Below are 23,320 nucleotides of genomic sequence, written 5' to 3'. Positions count from 1 at the left end.
ACAACAAAATAGCAAATACAATAACTGAAAAAGTTCTCATAATATAAACATAGCGAAGAGAGTTAGTTTGATTTTACAGGAAACTGGAAGGCTCATAGTAGATGTTTCAAAAAAGAAACTTACTTGCATAACTCCCGCCTCCTAGACCTCTACAAACGCTATTGGTTAATGAGAAACGTCCAGTTTCACGTGATTTGCTGAACGGTGCCGTGGGAGGGACAACTTCCGGAAAGCGAATTGTTTTCATTTTCATAATCTCTTAGCGCCGTGGCCGCAGTTTATTATGACTCACAAATAAGATTTCAGGACGTTTTGTTTCACCGAATTGTCGTTGGGTTGCTAAGCACCACCTTCGGAGGTGCTTACAAACTTCAACAGGTAAGTAATTTCCCGGAGCTGTCTGTTTTCTAATCCACGTAGTTTTGATTGTAATCTGTATCTCGAACGTTTGTTTGCCTGAACCATCATCTGACATCTGAGCTGATGGCGAATAGTAGTCGATATGATCACACTTTAAACTCACCTCATGAGGTTGTTTCGTGTTGCTATTAACGGTCTCTGACCTAAACACTTACATGGACGCAGAAAAGCAACGAAACTGGCTTTTCTTCCTAATTTGTGTCATTGTGGGGAAATCATATGATGGACAGAAGTTTCGATTTGGTTCACCCCCGTCATTCAACAGCTGGTACAAACACCTTTAGCAGCATTAACACTCACTAGTCATTTTCGTTGTTAGCCACCCACCTCCTCTTGACAATACTGCATTTCAGTCTGGTCTTTAACTAGACCATTGATTTACCAATCTGGTTGGAGATCTCCAGTTTTCTGAATCATTGTTCTGTTGATGACATAGTTTGGACTCCAGACGGCCTTACATTTGTCTCTAAGACACAAAATTTAATATTCAACTCAGTGCCTGCAAAGTGACCTCTACTACACCTCCATGCTTGTCTTCTGGGCTTAGGAGTTTGTTCTGGTTTGCTGTCAGAAAAGTCAGCCAGGCTTCTTTTACTACCTTATTACCAATTATTACCAATGATTGTGGCATGATTGATATATTTAGGATACAATTTCTCACAAACTGGTTATATCTCTGTGACTTTATAGGGAACGTTACAGCCAAAAATCTCAACTTTATATTTATACAACACGAAGTTATAAAGTTATTAGAACCAGTAGTTGTTTTTTTCTTTCATTCTTTCTTGGTAAATAAAACCCTGCAAACTTACTTTTTGTTAGGACTAGGATGCATTAAGCTAGCCTTAACATTGAGAAATGTTGTTTGAAACTTTTTCAGCTGTAATGGCTGCCCCAAGGAAGCGTGCCTTGCCCAGACCCCTCCCAGATGACTTCATACTCACAGACAGTGAGAAAAAGAAATGGAGGCTGGGGAAGATCATCGGTCAAGGAGGCTTTGGACTGATTTATCTGGGTAATAATTAAACTGTTTATTTGAAAACACTTTGAATATGTACACATGACAACTTCTACCTTCAGTTTGCATATATATTTTTAACTGTTTGCAACCGTTTTCTGCGACATCGATTAGCCTCCCAGGATGTAAGCAAGCCTGTTCCATCAGACACAGACTTTGTCATAAAAGTGGTGAGTACACAGAAAATCAGTCTGATTCTGTGGTGAACTATAGCTCTATGTGACTGGAACAAGATACTTTTTTTATTTTCAGCCTCACAAAACACAACTTGACTTGGTCACTTTCAGAACTCGCATAAGGGTATTAAAATTTGACTAGAAGAGAAAATTAAGTCTTAAAAAAAACTGTGCCTGTTTTTATTATTTCTTCTTTTTACTTGAAGATGTGAAGAAAAACCTTAAAAAGTAGAAATTTTGGAGTTATTGTAATTGTATATTACATAAATTGTATATATTGTAAATATATCAAAACTGTGTCGAAAAGACCCAAGGTACAAAATGGCAAAGAGGTGAAATGACAGGTATCTGAATCAAGCAATAACTAATTTATCTATTTACTTAATTCTGCTTTGTAATTGTCGAGGACGTATTCCTCAGGTCAAAATGTCATTCCAGCTTTCATTAGTTTTTACAAATGAAAGTTACTGTTGCAGCTCTAGACTTTTATTTCAATAACCAACCAACGTCAATACGACTTTTGGTTGTCCAGTAAATCATGCCACTCACCAGACTTTATTTGAAACAAGTTTTTAAAGCCATGTGTCCTTTTCTTTCCACTTTGCTGTTTTTCTATAACTTCTATGTTTATCACATGAAATCCCAGTGAAATACATTCAGGTTTCTATTAAACAAAATTGAGAACAGTCAGGGGTTGTGAATACTTCCCGTAAGGTACTGCAAACAAAAAAAAAAGAAAGAAGAAAAATCAGGAATGTTTCTTATTTGTTAAGATAAAATCTGTGACTTGAAGTGGCCTATTTGAATAATGTAGTTTTTTTAACTTTTAATGAAAAAAAAGGGCCAACGCCGTGTTTGTGCTTGCAGGAGTATCATGAGAATGGGCCCTTGTTCTCTGAGCTCAAGTTCTACCAGAGAGCAGCCAAACCAGAGAACGGTGAGTAGCACAACCTGTCCCGCGTCCCGACAGCCCGCCGGGGCGTGAGTGTGTTTGACTGATGAAGTGGCTGCAGACGCAGAGGTTTCTCTGCCTGGCACGCAGTAATTAATAACAAACCAAAGCAAACACGCACCCCAGTGGCAGTTGGGGCCTCCTCTCTATGCTTGTCTGAGTTCTCCAACGCCTTCGTTTGGAGAGGAGCAAAGGAGAGAAAGCCACTCACTTGTAATGATGCCTGGGCCTCCACAGAGCCCCTGACCACCTGCCAGCCTGGTTGAGAGCCAGTCAGGCCGGCCACCATCAAGCTTCTGAGCCAGGCCCACCATTTTGTCTGTGGCCTCTTTGTGTGTTAGCAGCCTTCGGCTTGTGTGCTCGTTTCCTTAGACATGCAGGGATAAATCCATTGTTAGAGAAAAATATTGTACTTTTTACAGAGTTCAAAGTTTCTGTCAAACACTATAAAAGACTGCATGGGTCATGACTGGTAGAAATGGGAGAAATGAATGAATAACAAGTTCTAGTTGGCAGCTATTTCCGTCAGACTAACTCCAGGTGATCGATGCAGAGCGCTGGGCCTCCCGCTGTGATTTCAGATTTTCTAATGGCAAACTTTAAGAGTGTTCTAAAAGAAGTGTCCCGTTATACAAACTCATAATTGCTCCTCTTTTGTTATTCTTTCAGTGCAAAAATGGAAGAGAGCAAAGAAGCTGAGCTTTCTGGGTATCCCGACATACTGGGGATCAGGACTGGCCGAATACAAGGACCTCCGGTAGATAAATGAGTCCTTTTGAAAGCCAAACAACATCCACTCAATTAAAGAATGAAATTGTTTTTCTTTACAGTGTAATAAAAGGATGATTTTTAAAGAGGAAGTCCAAAAATAAAAGAATAAACCTTCTGCAAAATGCCTGTCAAAAGAACAAATATGTTGCATAGTTCATTCAGAGGAAACTTTCTAAATCTAAGTCATACTACGTTTCCTTTTTACTATGAAATTAGAATCTGTAAATGTTTGGCAGCTCTTCCACGACAGTTTCTGTTGAGATCGAACACAACCATACATCATTCTACTTAATGAGATACTAATTGGGGGGGGATCGCCTGAACCCAACAGTAATCTGATGACTAGTGGAGAGCAGCCTAAGAGGTATGAAAACTGAGACTGAAAATCAGGATTATTCCAAAATTGATTTCTGAATTTGATTACTTTTTGTATTGCTTTTTAAAAAAAATGAATATGAACTTATTTTGACCACTCATCAATAATTGTTTTGGAATTTGGGACAATATTTTAGTATTGTGTGGAATAAAACAAAGATATATTCATTTTATTTATATGTGTAGGTATAAATAACAAAATAAGATATACTAAAAAAAAAACTATTTTGTATGTAAAATTACTATGCAAAGGGCATAAATAGATCAGAAAGAGCAGCTTGAGTTTTGGTTAAATCTTTACATCCACTCCTCATGGGCTCGAATGTCATTTAATTTTAAAATGTAATTATTTATTTGAAACATTTCAAGCAATTGGCTTTATTTGAAATAAAAACTAAAACCAATTGAACATCTAGTTGGCATAAACAGTCAGTCTGGTTCCTCTCCCACTCAGGTACCGTTTCATGGCCATGGACCGGCTGGGTTGTGACCTTCAGAAAGTCTGTGAGCGCAACGGAGGTCGACTGAAGAAGACCACCGTACTCCAGCTTGGTAAAAGGCTGGTGAGGGACTTATGATATCATGACGCTCTGTGCTCCTCTTTTCTTTGGTGTTGCAGTAATTAAGCACGGATTCTAAGATTCAGTTATCCATCATCGCAATTTAATGCTGGTGGTTGTGTTTTGGTGTCCTTGTCAGGTGGATGTTCTGGAGTATATTCATGAAAACGAGTATGTCCATGCTGACATCAAAGCTGCCAACCTCATGTTGGGTTACAGAGACTCAGACCAGGTCAGTCACATAGCTGATTGGTGTTTGTTGTATAAAAATCTATGGCTACGTCGTCCTTTAACCTCAGCTGTTTTTCTTCAGGGCTCTGTTTAAACTTACCAAGCTGGATGTGACATTTGTAACATTCAGGCCTGTTTCCTGTTGACTGCTCCAGGTTTACCTTGCAGACTATGGACTCTCCTATAGATATGCCCCTGATGGAGTCCATAAAGAGTACAAGGAAAACCCAAAGAAGAGCCACAACGGAACAATTGAGTACACCAGCCTTGATGCCCACAATGGAGTTGGTAAGCCATCCAATTAGTTCCCATGGATATTATTGCTAAATTGCTCATCTCTTTCTTGACCAGACCTGCAAACTCTTCTAGAAATAATTAGAGGCCCACGTGAAATGCAAGGTCAAATTTTACATGCAGTGAAGAAGATGCATAAAGATTGGAGCCACAAAGGGTAGCAGTGTGAAACATCCGGATGATAATGTTTAGTTGGACCACTTTAAACAACACAAAATATCTGGTTTAAATCTTTGGCCAATGATTTACACAAGGCTACGCAAGAATTTACACAAATCCTTGTCTTTACACAAAGCTCACCCTGTGTAAAGACAATTTAATATATACAAGTTTTTAATAAAGCATAAAGAAAAAGCTTCTAAATAGATTCCAACAAGTTTTCCACAGACAGCCACACATCTACAGCTAGTGGTTTGATTTCTATTTTAATTGTTAAATAGTTCAATAATATTCAAGTTAAAAGTTACAATTTTCACTAATAATGCTCTTGCAATAAATGATCAATTTAGTTTCTGACTTTTTACACTTGCCTACCCAGATGCTTGTCAGTGAGGCAGGAGGTCGTATATCAAAGTCAACATTAGGCTGATTATTTTAAGGGACAATAAGTGACTTGTTATTTCATGGTGTCTTTACTGCAACCTGGTTTATTTACACTCTTTACTTCATCGCTCCAAATAAAATGGTCTTTTTGCCCTCTGCCTCCACCAGCTGATATAGGGAACACATTAACTGGCAAATTGCCTACATGCTCCCTTTTCTCATTGACCATTGATTTTCCCATCCATGCCCCCCACTGAATTCCCCAGCTCTGTCTCTGTTTAACAATTCCCTAATTAGCTGAAGTCATAACCTGCATCTTGTATTCATCCTCCCATTAATTAAGGGCTTTGATGTTTGGTTAGCGTGAGACCTGAGCTACCGATAACCTCTGTGCTCTCTACGTCGACCAGCTCCGCCGCTCAGCAGTTCGATACTGTGGGTTTGCAACAACTCTGACCGAGTAATTACCATTTTAAGGTTTCTATTAGTCATTCAGCTCTGCAAAAACTCTTGTAAGGAAGATGCATCAGGTGTAATATTGCACTGGGAAGGGAAAAAAGGACTTCTTCAAATGGTGGTTATCATCAGCTTTACAATCTTTCCTTCTCAAATGTTCCTGCCTGCAACTTACAACAGGTGATTAGACCCGAAGTTCCGATTGATGAAACACCAGGAAACCCTTCTGTAAGAACAGGAGTTTAGAGTGTAATCTGGGATTTCGAAGCGATCTTTATTGAGTGCAGTCGACTTGTAATTCACCACAGTGGGGGACGATGGCTCGTAATTAAAAACTGTAGTTTGATACACAAATACTGTTAAAGCTTTCAGTTAGATGTGATGATGTCTGCACCAGTTCTGACCAGCATTGTTCCTCTGATGCACACAGTGAACCAGCACTCGACGATCAACAATGTTGATGTTGTTTTGCAAGTCTCACTTTTCTACACATAATCAGTCTGTGTTTTACTCATGATGATGTGACAGCGTGACAGTCGACGCACTTCTCAGTGACACTACCCGTCATTCTTCATAAACAGGAGACCGTATGCATTTAGTTTTCCAGTTATTTTTAAAGTAATGGATGTTTTGAATGGATGGATGGATTTCAGTAGCAGAGGAGAAATATGTCCTCACCATATTCATACCTTTTCAGTTGGTCACCTCTGTTTTGAAATACAATAAAAAAAAGCCTGTTTTCTCCTTAAATCATTCAGTATTTAAGTTTTCTGGCTGCAAAATTATATTTGGTCTTCAAATTCCTTCTTTTGATCCTTATAAGGGAATATACCAGTGTCCTATCTGGTTCAGTGTGTGCTCGTATTGGAGCTGTAAGAACAGCTGAAAATTGAGACTTTCAACGTGCAGTTTCAGATTCTAGCTAACGAAAGCTTTGTAATGCGCTTTGATATTTTCCTCTTTAAAAATCTGCTAAGACACAGACAGAACGTGCTCAAGAGCCAGACTCATATCTGCCCCTCGCCGACCCGGTGGCATTCATTCCCACAAAGATGTTGTCAGGTTGCTGATGATGAGCCTTGGCAAACACATCCTGCTAGTGGCAGACCTATGTACCCGGAGCTAAACGGTGTAATTAGTGCCATTTGGTGGGCGGACAGCGGACTGATGACCGTCTCCAAACAACAAGTCTGCAAGGCAGAGGGTTAAGAGCGCGACACAGCATTGTGCTTAAGGGAATCTGAATAACAATAGGAGATAATTAGCAGCACGGCCAACGTTTTCTCAGCTCGCTGTCTAAAGCTGGGTGGGAACACAGCCGGTGTGTTGGATGTATTTATGGATTGTTTGTGTCCAGGTTTCACGTGAAAGCTGTACATGCACATACGCAGGCATGCTTCTTTTTGTTGTCCTTTGCCATTCTTCATACGAGGGCAAAGTATGTACATAAATATAGAATAGCAGACACATAAAGTGGCATAATGAGCAGCGTTATCGCGCCCAGAGCGAACGCAGAGGGCAGCAACGTTTAATGTAGCTGTTGATCTTTTTAATTGTTAATCCATTATGTTGCTCTGGGAATTGGACTCCCGTTTTCCTGTGTCAGTATCGCGTGTATTTTTCATCTTTATTCTCCTCCAACAGGCGCTTGGAAACATTAAGTCGCTCTGTAGTCATTTACACAACTATAGAGAGCCTCACTGTAATGCGGACATAATACATACTTTAAATTCACAAGGACAAACAGACCTGACCCTTATTATCAGCGTTATTAAGATCAAGTAGACGAGATGATGACATTATCATGTTTGGAGCTAATACATGTTGACTCTTTGTTTTTCCTTCAGAGCAGGTTTTCATTTCTTCTGTTTTTGCTCTTTTGTCGCACTTACATGTCTCAGATAATTTAAGAAATTGTATTACAAAATCATAACAAAAAGTATATTAGAAATTACGTTTTTTTTTTAAAGGAAACAGGCGGGGGGTGAGGGGGGCTTTCTAAAGCACCCTGGTCCTGAGTGAAAAAGTAATCTCCACCCACTCCCCTGTTTAATAATTATTTTACTGTGATCTACCACATTCTCTTAAAAGCGGAGCTTATTTCACTGCCCGCCTGATTACTGCCACACCTGTAGAATGAAGGAACCGGTTATATAGAAGCTGACAGCTTGAACCAGGCTATAAGTTTCTAAAAAAGCAAACGCATCATGCCCCAATGTAGAGAAATTCAACAACAGATGAGCAACAATAACGTCATGAGCATCTATGAATACAAAGACGCTGACAGTCCAGTGAACCACAACGCGAGCTGTTACCTACAATGAAGAAAACACAGAACCTTGGGTCGTCTACCAAAATTATTGACTCATCCTGGAGGTCACAATTAAACCTACAATTAAACCAGCTTCGCCTAAGCTGCTGAAATTACCTTCCTTCTTAGTCTTGCTGGTCTGAGAAAAGAAGAGGTCAGAGTGAAGTCGGTCCTTTTCTGTGTGAAAGGAGCCAGTTAAGGTGGTTTGAGGATCTTGAAAGGATGCCTTTCTTGGGAGGTGTGTCAGACATGCCCCATTGTTAAGAGGCTTTAGGGGAGACCAAGACTTGCTTGAGATATTGTGTCTTTATATCTCTTTCAACCAAGCTAGAGGATGTAGCTGGAGTGAGGGAGATCTGCTTAAACTGTCGCTCCCATGACTGAGTCTTAGAGACAACTAATTGCAATAAAAGATATAAACATTCTGTCATCAACCATATTTAACCAGCATTTTTTTAAACTTTCAGCTTGCATCATTGCAGCCAACATACATGTTTGTGAGTCAGGCACACGTTTGTCCTGAACGTGTGCCTGAAACGCACCATTTCACTTGGAGTTGACAGTCATTATTCACGTTGAGGACGACAACTTGATTATACCAAATCACAGTACTTTAATTTCACAAATACGTCAACTTAAAATCAGTTTACCGCCTTCCTAATCTGATCCTCTGCGCGAGTGGCCACACTTCCTCTTTGGACCAGCCTGCTGGCTGACCGGGGGGAGGATCAATGCTGGCAGCAGCTCAGGCAGGTGATTTCTCCCTTCTGCTGGAGTCAGTCGATAGGTAATTTCTCCCTAGACGTGTGGCAGCCTTTACTGTATTGAGCTACTAAAACTCCCCAGGCTCAACCTTACTGGACATGGTCACCAACTATCGACAGACCTCACACATAAATGTAGATCCATGCAGTCATTCGTATGCTCACCATAAGATGGAGAAAAACACACTTATGATTTGTTATAAGAGCTCTTGGTGCATAGGAGCTTACACTGGCCTGATGTCAACATTTTATCCTGACTTTATGTTTAATTGTTTAAATCTTTGTTGTTCTCACTTGTTTGGTTAGTAACTGTTGCCAGCCTTAATATCACCTTGCATTTAAAATGCAGACACACAGATAATTAAGTTAAGACAAAAAGGCGCGTTATCTTCAGAGTTGCCATTTGCTCAGGAGCTTCCTGTTGGTATGAAGCTACACTTTTTAATAAGTATCATCTGCATTTGATCATCAGTCAATCCATCAATAATTAAACTGTTCAAGTCTGGACTGGATATCCTACAGAATCTCTTTTCACCACAGGATTCTCTAGATTTAACATGCAGTTTGAGGTCTAAGAAACTTTTATTCTAGTTATAGAAAGAGGAAAAAGAGCATTTTCAATGGTTTTTGGCTTTTCAACCTTGTTACAAGGGTTCCTACTAAAAATGTATGAAATTATCTGTATCATTTTCCATTTCTGGAAAAGTATGAGCATATGAATTTACAGACTTTGTTTTTATTTTCTAAAATAAATCTTGAATAAATAAGTTTTCCATTGATTTTAGATCAGTCGTCTTTAAATTGCCACTTCTCAAACTCACTTTTTGTGAAAATATCGACCTGTCTAGTTTTACAATGCAGCAAAGTTTTTCTGTTTTAAGAGGCGTTTTCACCTCTCATCTTGCCAGGTGGATTTATTTGGCAAAATAAATCCACCTGGCATTTATCTTGCCAACCTAAAGATTTTCAACCTTTAGGTTGAAGATCTCTTCTTTTCGGTTTTATAGCGCCTTCAAGACGTGGTGACCTCCAGATCTTGGGGTTTTGTCTTCTTCACTGGTTATGTGGGTCACTACCCTGGGACAACGTCCTCAAAAACCCCATTCAGGTGCAAGAGGCCAAAATCAAGTAAGTTGTCAGAAGTGCTAATTTTGGTATTTGGGTAGATTTGTGTTGTTTTCCAGGATGCAGCAGCTTTATTTGCCTTTAAATGTATTCAAAATGAAGGTTGGATTTTCTAAATCGTCTCTGTGAGATCATGATAAAAATAAAAAAAAAGACTGATTAACTTGGAATGCTTTCTGCACATCTTCACTGGATCAAACCCTAGTGGCTATCAGAGGTATTTTGATTTAAAGCAGCTCATGGCTCCTTCTTATGGCAGACATTTGTCAAACTAAATATGTATGAAAATATTTCATCTTACACTCTCTTTAAATTAACTCAGCTTCTGGTTCTGTGGTTTCTAATGCTGCCGTATTACAATGATTGCAGGCTAATGTCTTGTGCTCTGCAGCAGAGCTGTGTAAATATTCATGGTCACTAATAATCCAGGAAGTGTAGTTGACCCCAGATAAGTGTTAACACTCTGTGTGACAGCTTGCTTTAGCTGGGATTTAGCTCCCCTTTCCTGCTGCCTTATTCTCATCCTGCTTTTTGCCCCTGAACTCTTGTCTCCCGCGTCTTTGTGACCTCATCTCCTCCTCGTTTTATTTCCTCTCTTAGACTGATGGATAATCTGCCTGGCTCGGTTCAGCAGCTGTCAGTGAGCGGAGCCAGCACAGGTAAGCCAAGGCTGCGGGGCTGCTTCAGGTTACAGGACATCATTTAGACTTCTCAGCTTAAACTGAGAATTTGGAAGTAAGACATGAAGCCAAAGGAAAGGAGGGAAGGCGCCTCTGTCTAATCTGGAGCTGATCTTATGGGATCTGAAGAGAAGGTCACGGTTGAGGACACTTCAGGCAGGGGGGCAGGCATCAAGAGGACACAAAGCGCGCTGTGGAATCATGACCAATCAACTGCATTTACCAATCAGGTTATAGAAACATCATGATCAGTGAAAATAGGCTCAATTTTGAGTTTGGCAAAGAGCAACTGCTTTTATAGATGTAATTTTCAAATTCCATTCAAATTCAAAGATACTTATTCCAGAAAAAAATGAAATGCTGTCGTGACTCATACCTTCAAAGAGTTGTGGATGGTGATGCTGTGGGCATGAAGGATCTCCAGTACTGATTTCTCTGACTGACTGCTATCACAGTTTCATAACAGTTATGACATGATGATAGCTCAATTTTTGGGCAGCAGAGATAATATTTTACAGCAACATACAGAACACTGCTAATCCACCTCATTGGCTTTTTCTGCTCCTCTTTAGATCTCTGTCTGGCTATGTGGTTAGAAAGCCGGACAGAGAGATGTTGGAGTTGGGGATATGAGTCTTGTTCCTTATGATCAGTTGAGGAGACAGTTTGATCTTTCTCTTCCTTTCTCTGGTCTGCGTCCATGAAGTCTCCTTTTAATTGGGATTTTGGGGTCGTGGTTCAGGTATGACTTGAGATGCTCATCAGCTGCTCCCAGTTGTAAAAAAAAACTAGACCTTGTTTCCACGGTTATGCATCAAGTAAAAACTTAAGAGTAAACGTCCTTCCAGCTGCGCAGCATCCAAAACCCGAGGGAGAAACTGTCCAGACACGCAAAGCCTCAGCCAGAAACAAGAAAGAAAAAAGAAAATCTCCAAAAAGAAGAAAACAGAGCCTATTATGGGGTTTTGCATGTTGAATTTGTTTTTTTTTGTTGGGGGGAAGTATTCTACTTTGGAATAAGGGTGTAACATAATATGTGGACCCAGAATCGCCCTCTGTTACCTGGGAATCCGTTTCCGCTTTGTGCCAATTAAACGGACGGCTGTCTCATTGACATGCCTTTCAAAGTTAGTTGTATTTTATCTCCTCTTTATACGGAGAGGTCACACCTTAGTGATGGCTCGGCGTGTGATGTATGGTCAGAGCGGCACGCTCATCTACTGACAAAGCCAGGCTGCCCGCTGCAGATAAGAGCCAACAAATGCATCAACCACCTGAGTGTGTGTGGGGGAGAGATACAGGTTCTACTGCAGTGTGTGTCATACACACCGCCTGGCCAGTGTGCGATCCATCGAGGCTGACAGTGTATGACACAATGCACCTCCATAGCTGTACGCTTGCCTGATCTGCTGTGTGTGTGAGGAGATACATGGCCCGTCGGTGTTTTATCTGCAGCGAGAGACCTTCAGGTTCATTCTGTGTTTGTTGCCGTTGCCTCACTTCTGAAAACGATTTCATACATGGGAAGAAACATCACAGAATCAACATCCTGACTGCAGTGCAATCCTGTTAAATGACTTCATTGCTTTGCTCTCTGACTTGATCCAGAGTTGTCTACGTATTTTTATTTTTTTTTTCATTAAGCTTGTTTTTGATGTTTTCTGCCATCGTCAGATGAGCTAGCTGAGTTTCTGATTTACGTGAGAACTCTGGACTATGACGATAAGCCTGACTACAAGCTTCTTAAAGAGCTGCTGGACTGTCGTGTCAAAGAAGGACTTGACCTGTCTGCGCCTGAAGGTCACCAAAGGTCAGCCTCCAAGGAGTCTTCTAAAAGAGAGAAGGTGAGAACAAAATGAGATGATTATCATTGTGTCAAGTGTCTCCTAAGTAGTCGTCGTGGCATCTTGATACATATCAGGATCAACACTGCAGGATTCACACATATCTCTAAACTCAAATTGTCAGAGTTTTCAGGCAAGTTTCTTTTCCCATTTTCAGAGGATGCAAAAATTCAGCAAGAGCTTATAAAGAGCTAAAAAAAATCTCATGATGATCCCACCACATCCCAGCCCAGGCTTTTCACGGCTGTCTTTGAACATATCAGGATGCAGTTCTGTGCTAGTTTGTGTGCAACAGGCTCCATCCTTCTCAATTCTAAATTAAAGAGTTGTGACACTTACAAACTAATCAAATGTATTGACCGGCTTTTAAAAGAACATTAGGGACCAGTGTAGAGCTGCAAGCCTTTCATTTTTTCTGTTTCACAATCTCCTCCTTTGTGAGATGGAGAACAGGCACAAGAGGAGAGGTGCAGCAGAGTACATGTGCACTGCTTTTTTTCATATGCAAATATTTCATTTTCCAAAAGGCCTCACGGTTGCCGAATAAGACACTTTTTTGAAGTGAATTACACACATGTTGGGAATTATGATCAATATGTCAGAATCAAGTAGTCATCTTTTCAAGGGCAGCTGTGTTTTTTTTGTTTTTTTGTCAGATTTAATTGACTATTACTATTGTTGGAGAAGCTGCACTTCTAAAACATACAAGATGCTCTTGAGGAAAGAATTTGGCCACCCTGGGTCTAAGATAGTTTTTCCAATTTAAAATGAGTAACTCTGGGTTGCCTTTGAACATTGAATTGATCCACAAGATCCATCTCCCTTCACAGAGCTGTCAATCTGATCTCCGGTGGCAGGGCGTTTCTCCAACAGCCTGAGGGATTCAAACTCAGTATTTCCTTTAGACATCAATTGACTAGCAGAGTCAAGCAGGTGAACATAATCCAACCGATTGAATGGACTGGCATTGGTACAACCTTACATCCTCCATATCCCAGTCCAGGACCACTACAATAACACAACCAACAAGTCAACAGTTTTGTTCGTCCCTAAAGTGGAACAAGGTCCCACTGCATCCTTGAAGACCTGAACATGACCCTGTAAAGAACTTTTATGTTCTGGCTGAATTTTACTCTCACTTTGGCCAGTTTTTCACTCATTAGTCTTAATTTCAGTTTTTACTAAATAATTACTTGCTGCCGTGTAACATGTGTTGCTGTTGAGTAGAGGTTAAGGTTTGGAGACCCGGTGAGGTCACCCTGCCTTCTGTTTAGTACACCCTTATGCACAAACCGTAGACATAAAGAAGGATGTGCTTAATGTTTGGCCATAATTAAATTTCTGTATTCATTGAACAACCTCACCGCTGGCCGTTGAGGGTTTTCTTTTTCGAGTCTCTTGACCTCAGAGTGCAGAAACGTGATGGCAGTGAAAGGCAGGTTTAGCCTTCTGGTGACATTCCCCTCTCCACCTCTAAGAGGAGGATGTCAATGAAAGATGGTCAGACCTGATGGTGAAAGAAGACTACAGCCCCCTCCTCTGCTTTCCCCAGAATCACTTCTTGACCCTGCGTGGCCCAGTGACCGGCCTCTCAACAGCCCAGTGAGAAGGAGCTGATGACACACACTTTACCCGGCAGAGGGCATCTCCAATTATGCTCCTAATTTCCTCTCCTCTCCTTGTGTCATTTCATTTCCATGCTAAAGTGCTGGCCAGTTTGATCCCTTGTTAAACACAAGTGGCCATTTACTGACGCTTTAGCGAGGAGAGGAAATGTCAGCGGAGATAAAGGCCACAGAATCGTCTGCCATTACTGTTGGATAAATATGACTCTTTTATGGGCGATCACAGTTTGAACGTGAAGGAGTGTTGCTGAAAGCCAAGTTGAAGAAAGTTGCAAACTCCATTCGTATTAATATTTCAACTCTTCTTGAAGCAGCAGAAAGGAGGAACAGCCAGAGGGCCCTGCAGAGTCAAGCTGGTGACTCCAGAGCTGGGCGAGGAAGAACTGGAGAGCCCAAAGCCCAAACCGGTGTCAGCGCGCTACATAAGAGGCCCACCCCTGACTAAACCCGAGTCCAGTAAGGTAAGCTAGAAACAGACACCTGACTTTTTTGCAATCATTGATTACATTGTGCCACAATTGAACCTAACAATTCGACTGAATTGTTAGGTTCTTGACACCCAGCCCTACACGATACGCTGTATTGTGGACCCTTAAAAGTTCATCCGTTTCTTAACCAAAGTGGCAACTATGTTTTTTGCGTCTCCAAAATTTTATCATGTAGGAAAGTTGTTTAATGTTGAAACATGAAAAGATGTTTTTAAAGTAAGAAAGAAGGTGAAGTTATGCAGTGAATGAAACCAAATCAAAATGGGGACAACTGCATTGAGGACAGTAGCGTCTGCATGTGGCGAATTTGACTGGCCAGTCTTGATGGTCATTGTCCATTTAACCCGAGGCACAAGCAGAGGTCAGATGTTCATAAACAGCGTAGAACTCGACTACAAATCTTTTCTACAGTTGCACAAATAGTAATTACTCGGCGACTGTACTTCAGTGTTTTGGCTTTTTAAAGGGAAACTGAACGAAAGCCATAGACCCAACTGGACTCTGCATGTTTATTTACACCAGAAACCAGTGATCACTTCAGCAGCAGCTGAACCTATTCATCAAACCGTTTACCGGCTGCTTTAACAGAGAAGGAGTCGAGTGAAATGAATCTGGAGTCGGATTTTACATGTAAAACACTAAAAACCTGCTGTTTCTCCCCTTTCCTCCAAGAAGAAAGAGGTTTCTCCTGTTGGAAAGTATTTACTGAGGTCGAGGCTCGCACGTAGGTATGAAGAAAAAGAAGACAGTGAGGAGGAGGAAGATGAGGAAGATGAGGAGGATGAGGATGAGGAGGATGACAGACCCAAACGTATTCCTGCATGCTACCTGAGAGGTCCTCCCATTGGCCCTGGAGATCAGCCCAAACAGGTGTGAGGCCTGAAGGCTCACCGCCAAACGGCTTTTTGAGACTTTCCTGAATCATTTTTTTTAAGACGACCATTCTACACTACATCTTTAAATGACTCTTGAACTCAATCAGAGATACAAATTGATCCCAAAATCTATTTTTATTTTTGTTAGCTGTAAAAAAAACATATATATACATATTCATAAAATTCTTTTAACAGAGAACTAAATCCAAAAGACCCGACAACAAAACAGACGAGCAGACCAGGACCATGGCGAGACGGGAACATCAACGCAGCCTCCATGGCGGGGCACGGTGTGACAGGGAGAGACAGATGCATGATGGGGATTGCAGAGAATGCTGGGATGAAAGGCCGCATCAGAACGGAGGGCGGTACTGCCACATCCATTCAAAGCAGAGCCAGATCATGTCAGAGTGCAAACCTGCCACCGTGCAGAGAAACTCCTGGAAGTCCAGGTTTGTCTGTGTGGGATTCATCCTTCTGGTGGGAGCTGCCTTTCTGTTCGCCGAAGTCCGGTTCAATAGCATAAGCGATTTATTAAGCAGGTAGAAGGTCATTATCTTTTTGTGCTGCTCCTCAGGTCTTCTGGGCGGCCATTTTCACTGTAATAGGCTGAAATACAAAGATGAGCATCAGGTTGTTGTAGTTAATGAATTATCTGTAAAGTTGAAAGATGTGGAAGAAAAAAAAATCTCCTGCACAAATCACTAGAACTCTGACTCAGTTCTAGCTATCAAGCTGCGTGTGACGGCACTTTGAGAAGACAAGGCCAGATGATGAATGGATCCATACGAGTAGCTGCTGAATATGCATGCGGCGCTGAGGCCGGGCCTTTGTGTCAGCTGCCTGCGTCCACGTACCTTACTGCAGTAAGGACACTCTCCAAAAACAAGGTTGAAGCTCTGCCTGCTGGAGGGGAGCGCTCGCAGCCACTGGAGGGAAGAAAAGGCTCGTTGATCTCATCATCACCTTGGACATGGTGACATTAACATGTTTCTACTTTTTTATATGAATATCATTCTACGTAATACGGTTTAGAGGGCTTTTCAAAGAACAAGGGCTCCTCCTGCCACCTTTCACCACATCAGAGAAGCAGAATTTGAGTAAAAAGCAGAGGAAATACAATCGAGAGTTTATTCTTCTATGCTTTGAAGTCGCACCAGTCTACCCGAGTGATGCCTCTTCACTTCTGAAGACTGAACTTCAACATTAGGTGGCAAACTGACTAAAAGCTGCCAAAAAAACCCCCAAAAAACAAACAACTGCTGTGGTCCTCAACAGTTTATCTTTTACACTGACCTTCTGTGCCTACTGCTTCTGGTTATACTTAGAACACTGGAAACATTGGTATATATTACTGGGTTGAACAGTGAGTATTAGCTGCTATTAGACGTGTGCCGATCGATCGGCCACCGATCATAATCGTCCGATTTCGGTGAAAAAGTGTATGATCTGTGATTGCCGATCACTGTGTCGTGTTGCCAATCACACAAACCGATTGGCTGTATCTCAGTTCGCAGCCTTCGGGTGCAGCTGATCTCCTCTTTCCTTCACGCTGCGAAAGCGCGCAGCAGCAAATCCTAAGCGATGTCACATGGAACTTCAACGCTCAGAGTTGAAGTTCCACGTTTGAAAATTACCTCGGGGGTGAAGCACGTCAAAATGCATCGACACAACAAATCTAATATGACATTTAAGACACTTGATGGAGTTTGGCTGCATTGAGGCTCACTGCAGAAAAAATAAAATAGACATCCAGAGTGATCAGACAGCAGGTAAAGCAGTGCAGAAAGCTAAAAAAAAAAAGATGACAAGAAAAAAGTTAAAGTCCACTGCGCCGCACTACTGGTAGTAATATTTCATAGATGTAGCACCGCTCAACCTCCACCTGGACTGAACTCTCACACCGAACGTCTGCTTAAAGCTGCAGCATGTAACTTAGAGAAACAAAAAAAGATTTGACATATGCATTAAAACTTTCACTATGTCCTAACATGAGACAGATAATCTCTGAAAGAAGAAAATAATAACCGAGCTCCTTTGCCTCTTTCCTGTGTTCTGCAGAATTGCTCAGCTCAGTCAGAAAGGGCCAATCAGGACCAGCACCAAACAATTAGCCGCGCTCTCAGGAAGTTTTCATTTAGTAACTCTGGATTGTTTATTTTGATGCAACCTGCATTTAACTTTGAGTGAATGTCTCCTTTTTTGTTGACATTATTTGATAGGGGCAGAGTTGCAACATTTATTTGACTAACGGCAATAATTTAGGGTACAGAGAGCTACACTGTTAAATATTATTTTACTGATTGCAGTGACTTAACAGCTGCTGTATTGTGCCTGCAAGTATTTTTCATGTTTATGTCAAAATTAGGTGAATATATTAGCAGATCATTTTTTTTAATTTTGCCAGATCACATAGTAGCATTTATACCTTATACAAAAAATTAACAGCCAATCCAGATTATCGGCAGCGATGGGTGATCGGAATCCTAGGAAAACCTGATCGGAGTATCCCTAGCTGCTAGTGATGCCATTACTGTGGACTGAGTCATGTCCACAAAACCACACTGTTCCACTATGAGCATTCATCTGTCACACAAATGGTTGTAATGCCCTCATTTACTATCAAATTGCTACAAAATGACTTAAATTAAAGCTCAGAAAATAGCCGATGTTTTGATTAGTAAAATATGAAACCAGCTATAAGCCTTGACACTCTCAGTATTTCAGCAACACTTATTGTAAAACCAGGTGAATGTATCTCTATTTTTGTTTAAATGCATAATAAATTGAAACTTGTGCAACCAAATATTGTTTTAAGTCATTGCATCCCAGTAAAATGTGTTAACATTTGTGGCCGCAATGCGACAAAATGCGGAAAAGTTTTGAGTATGAAGATTTTGTGCAAGGCGTTCTAAATCCAGGAGTTAGTGAACCTTATTGGTGATGGAGTCGATCTGTTTCCATACCTCATAGAGACAGGCCTGATGGAACGGCTGGCCACAGCGGGGGTCATTACACACTTGATCGGGGATGGCGTCTTCAAGCCGATAGGAGTAACAGATGCCGCACTCCACATTGAAACTCTGCACACACACACACACACACACAAATCCAGAAACATCCAGTGGCACTTTCTAAAATGTTCTGGTCACTCATGGAGTCTCTGAGCACCAACATGCTAAATCAACCTCCAAGCATCACCTGCAACTCCCACTCTGCACTCTGTTGCTGCTCCACTATCACACCTTCAGTGCACTCTCTCTTTGCATTTCTGCGTAATGAGAAGCTTCTGTTTTTGTTTTTTTCCCCCCCTCTTCCCCTGGAGCCATCCATTAAGAGAGAGGATGGCAGGTTTAAAAAAAAAAAAATCAACATCTGGTCAACCCAACTTTTTTGCACTCCTCTGAATGTTAATGAAGCTGAGGCATTAATCACCGTGGCGACAGCAGATAAACACAACGCCCTTTCAACCCATTCGCAGAGAAGGGAGGGGAAGGAATGATTTTTTTTCTTTAAAAAAACGGAGAGATAAATGGTTTTGCGTGATTAAAGCGGTTTGATAGTGAACAGAATTCTGCCATCTTTGTTATTCTAATGATCTTATCTGTAAACAACCCAATTAAAGGAGCAGTTGTGCCCACCTCTAAAAGAGAATAAATAAATAAATAAAAAAACATGGAGAGAAAAATATGGAAATGATGGAAAGAAAAAAGCAGTTGTGTACATCCACCCGCTTAAAAGTTGAACATGCACAGCTCCTGGAGCTAATCCTGATGAGAACGGACATGTTTGAAATGGAAAAGGGTGCATCTGTGTGACATACAGATTTTTCGTGGGTGGCCGGTGACGGGAATTCGATCTCCAAAACATCCCGGAGGTTGTTCAAAACGCTGGAGTCCGGGTTCCTGCCAGCAAACCACAGACAGCTCCTTCACACACTAATTAACCACATGCAAATGAGCCTGCAAAGACACTGAGGGATGATTAGGACACTTTCACCACTGCTACACAACAAGGGGGAGAAAAAAATGGAAAGGCTGCAAAGCATTGGTTTGTTCACACAGAGGGAGGGAGAACTTCCTGAGCTCTGGAGCAAATGCTGCAACCTGTGGTGAAATTAGAATCGAAATGAGGAGTAATCATCTTTTCTTTGCCTAAAACACGGAGGGATGATCAGATTCTCTCCAAGCAGCTGAACTGGTTCCCACTTCAGCAACGACATGGCTTCTGGAGCGTCCCGTAAAATCCCGTAAAACACAGAAGTGGCCCCGTCTCACAGGGGCATCTCAAATGAAAATCTATAATTCATTTCAGTCGATCTCAGCAAAATAAGCAAAAATAAAGTTTGAAAAAATCCTATGAGTACATTGGTTGATCAAGTCAACATTTATCTTTTTTTTTTATTATTCCTGCAAATCATGAAACTCCTGAGCAAATTAAGATAAACTCAAATCAATAATACTTTTGGAAAAATCTGGATTAATCTAAAATTAGTGTAAGTTTCATTAAAATAGTTATTTCAGTGCTTTGGCAGCTAAACTGACCCAAACAACCTGGGGTCCAGTTTGAGACCCACATATAAAAATAATGGCAAGGTGCTGTTTGGATTTTCAAGTGAATGTGGGTTTATCAAAATGATTGATAAGTTGTACAAAAACTCAAGCTCAGATGTTCTGTGAGTTTTTTTTTCCATAATTACTCAGACCTGGAAAACAATAAAATCAAATTACATAATTTTCAAGACCGCCTTAGAAATCTGGATATAATGTAGGCCTGAGCAATAAATCAATAATAATATACTGTAATGGACATGTGTTCAATATCAATAGATAATATGCAATTTCACTGAACTCTGAGTCAGAACCGCACAGCATTCTGGGAGATGTAGGCAGAGGAAAGGCTTCAGCCACTCAACATCTCACCAGGTAAGGAAGATTGGTGGCATCAACTAACTTGCTCACTTTTTGGTTACCTAGCAACGACCTGTTGAATAACTTAGTGCTGCATTTTAAGGTTTTACCACCGTGCCTTATAACTGCCTCAAAATAAATAAAAGCATGGAGTGAAAACTGGATAAAACAGGAAATGTGAGGAAAGTTTGGCAGTATTTCAGATTTTTAAAACAAAGAACTGATCGATAATTATCAGTCGACTAATATGAGACACTTATTGTATAAGTGTGCCCAGCCCTAAGTGATACATAGATTAGTACAGACAGCACACAACGACGTGGAGGACGAACGATTGTGTCGTCAAACTCACCACATGTGCATGTTGGCGTTCAGTTTATTCCTCAGCGGCGTCACCACTGCAACAACAGAACAAAAGGTCGGACTTGGTTCTGGATGTGAATTCTGATAACAGCTTTAAATTTAAGCTGAAGTTTGTCATCACAGATTCAAAGCACCTGCAAGATCCTCCAGGATTGTCTGGAAGCCCCCTGAGAAAAAAACTAAGTTAGTCTGTCTCAAAAGAGCAGCCCTTTGCCCCCCCGTCTGACGGCGCCTCTACTGTCACATGTGAACCCTCGCCGCTTCCAGCTCCGCGGGGAGCGCCGTCTACGTGCACCGCTCATCACTTTCATATTTGTTTTTCCTACATGCAAAAAGCAATATTTCTGGGCGACCTTCCGTATTCGAGGGTCGCCGCCCGCCTCTCGTCTCGGCGGCTGAAGTGTGCGTGTGTTTAATATCTTTAGAGTCGCATTGCTAGGCAACAGGCGAGGAGTTGCACGACCTTGGGCTGACAGAAACAATGGTCGACAATTGACGTAGGCTTGAATAGAAAGCAGAGGCTCAAAGCTCGGCCTGGCCGGCTGTGGTGAGTGAGAGACCAGGAAGCAGGTGGTTTGATACGGCGACCAACACCAGCAATTTGGCTGAAGACAAGTGGAGATCAGAAGAAGAAGTTGTTTTTTTCCATTTCCTCTAAGCGGTAAAAAACAAAAAAAACTGGTTTACTCTCTGAAGCCATCCTTAATGGGTGATTACCACCCATAAAAAGACACTGATTAAAATCATAAGGGTTAAAGGTAGCGTTCTTTTGTAAGATCAGTCATTTTACGAAGCGACTTTCTAAAATGAAGTTTAAGTGACGTTAATCCTTTACTTATGAAAGAAGTATAGTTTCATACAGTGAATTAATAACACTGAACACAAGGACGATTACAAATTCAAACTTCTATCACCTGGAAAACACTTCGAAGATTAAAGGACTAAAGTTCTATCTAGACCTAGAGAAACCTCATCCAGGAGTTTATCTTTAGTCGCATCGATTACTGCAACAGCTGCGGCTGATCCAGAACGCTGCGGCTCGCAACCTCATTAAAGCTAGGGAAATCAACACGTCACCCCAGTTCTGAAGTCCTTACAACGGCTCCCTGCAGCTCAGAGAATAGATTTAAAATAGTTCTGTTAGTTTATAAATCGTTGAATGGTTTAGCACCAAATTAAAGATCTGCTGCTGTTGTATCAAACTTCCAGACCACTCAGGTCAAACATGGAGAAGCATCATTCAGCTTCTACTCACCACAAATCTGGAACAAACTTCCAGAAAACTGCAAAACTGTCAAAACACTGAGTTTCTTTAATTTAAGGCCTTAATAACTGGAATATCATAAATTCTAGTCTAGATTGCAACTTTTCATTACTTCTCTTTATTCTCCCACTGTGATATAATGTTTCTTTTTTTGCTTAATTGCGTCATGTTTTCATCATGTAAAGACTTGTGGTTAATAAGCACAAATAAACTTGACTAATTATTTAAGCACCTCACCTCACACAGGAAGCAAAAACATGCAACCCGATTTTAATGATAGAGCTTTTTAAATATTTATAATCAAGAAAAAGGTACAAAAAAATAACAACTCACAAAACAATAACTGGAGCAGATTAACATGACACCAAATCTTTTTTTTTTTTATTCTTTTTTTTGTGCAGCAGTTAATAACTTACTGCTGTTCATTTTTATTACAGATTTTGCTTTTGCTGATTTATATGGGCTGCCTCTTTCCTAATTCCAAAATAAAACTCAATTAATTATTCAATTATTTTGATTCTACAGGTTAAAATTCATATATTGACAATTTTCATAAATATTTTCTATATACATCTAGACTATTTTTTTTGTTGTTTTTAAAATATAATTGCTGCAGAACCAGAAAAAAAAAAACAAAAACAAAAAAAAAAAAAACACTTCTGAAGACAGGAGTGTTATTGAACATAGCAGGTGTAACTAGGCTCTTTTCTCCCTGAGTTTTGCTTCCAAGGCACAGACCCCTCTGAAGGAAGCTGTAACGTTCGGTATGCTGCATGACCTCCAGGCAGCAGCAGTCACCTATTTATAGTTCCCTGCAAACTGAATCATAATGAGAGGATGCTTCATGCTTTAATACATTGTGTCAGTTGTTGGGGTGTAATGCAGTAGATAAACTTGTGTGCATGCTGTGAATTCCTGACTTAGAAGTGGAACTGTGTCTGTGGGCTCCTACCCACCATGATCGGCTCCCAGCAGGCAGCACTCTGGCAGCATCTTCGGGTGCCGCGGATCCACCTCCACCTTGATGGACACGTTGTTTCCTGCACACATTCACAGTCAAAAACACTTTATAGATCCCAAAGGGAAATTAAACAATAATTAGATGTGGGGCTGATGGGGACGGGGTGTGTAATTCAGCCGCATGATCCCACTTCACGTGGGTTTAAAGAGTCGGCGTCCCGTCCACTGACTGTGAAAAAGTATGGAGCAAAGAAATAGTTGCTTCTTATGACGTCACAACCAAATCAAAATCTTTCTACTGAAATTAGAGAAATA

The 23,320-nt window shown here is 40.9% G+C and overlaps 2 protein-coding genes across 6 annotated transcripts in view; one reads left to right on the top strand and one right to left on the bottom strand.

Annotated features, from left to right (window-relative positions):
* The first annotated feature begins 220 nt into the window (after window positions 1-220).
* On the top strand, window positions 221-16,140 carry vrk2 (VRK serine/threonine kinase 2). 3 transcript variants are annotated; one of them, XM_016671198.1, is made up of 14 exons: window positions 221-378; window positions 1,301-1,435; window positions 1,553-1,608; window positions 2,482-2,551; window positions 3,236-3,323; window positions 4,167-4,275; window positions 4,412-4,504; window positions 4,659-4,791; window positions 9,879-9,999; window positions 10,597-10,655; window positions 12,351-12,520; window positions 14,463-14,606; window positions 15,306-15,503; window positions 15,704-16,140. In XM_016671198.1, exons 2-14 carry the CDS (start codon window positions 1,306-1,308, stop codon window positions 16,052-16,054), a joined length of 1,722 nt encoding a protein of 573 aa, XP_016526684.1. In that variant the 5' UTR covers window positions 221-378; window positions 1,301-1,305; the 3' UTR covers window positions 16,055-16,140. The 3 variants fall into 3 exon arrangements, with proteins under 3 accessions (XP_016526684.1, XP_007551495.1, XP_007551493.1); XM_007551433.2 differs by having other exon boundaries at window positions 14,457-14,606; window positions 15,309-15,503; XM_007551431.2 differs by having other exon boundaries at window positions 223-378; window positions 14,457-14,606.
* The window catches only part of fancl (FA complementation group L), a 20,777-nt gene continuing 13,481 nt past the window's right edge, over window positions 16,025-23,320 (bottom strand). For 2 of the 3 annotated variants that reach the window (XM_007551437.2, XM_007551435.2), the window contains exons 9-13: window positions 23,002-23,085; window positions 20,771-20,816; window positions 19,332-19,413; window positions 18,475-18,591; window positions 16,194-16,437 (exon numbers count right to left, since the gene is read on the bottom strand). In XM_007551437.2, the coding sequence (XP_007551499.1) occupies window positions 16,213-16,437; window positions 18,475-18,591; window positions 19,332-19,413; window positions 20,771-20,816; window positions 23,002-23,085 (554 nt within the window). In that variant the 3' untranslated portion in view covers window positions 16,194-16,212. Of the gene's footprint in view, window positions 16,118-16,193; window positions 16,438-18,474; window positions 18,592-19,331; window positions 19,414-20,770; window positions 20,817-23,001; window positions 23,086-23,320 lie in introns of those variants that run through there. The other variant, XM_007551438.2, reaches the window with a different exon arrangement.

This window comes from Poecilia formosa, unplaced genomic scaffold (assembly GCF_000485575.1).
Source record: "Poecilia formosa unplaced genomic scaffold, Poecilia_formosa-5.1.2 Scaffold42, whole genome shotgun sequence".
Classification (NCBI taxonomy): Eukaryota; Metazoa; Chordata; class Actinopteri; order Cyprinodontiformes; family Poeciliidae; genus Poecilia; species Poecilia formosa.
This window is presented reverse-complemented; position numbering and strand designations above follow the sequence as displayed.

Excerpts from the sequence above, each read along its gene's own strand:
- vrk2 (XM_007551431.2), top strand. The coding sequence starts at position 1,306 with ATGGCTGCCCCAAGGAAGCGTGCCTTGCCCAGACCCCTCCCAGATGAC. Across the intron at positions 4,276-4,411 it reads TCCAGCTTGGTAAAAGGCTG|GTGGATGTTCTGGAGTATAT; the intron begins GTGAGGGACTTA and ends TGTCCTTGTCAG. Across the intron at positions 14,607-15,305 it reads CTAAACCCGAGTCCAGTAAG|AAGAAAGAGGTTTCTCCTGT; the intron begins GTAAGCTAGAAA and ends CTTTCCTCCAAG.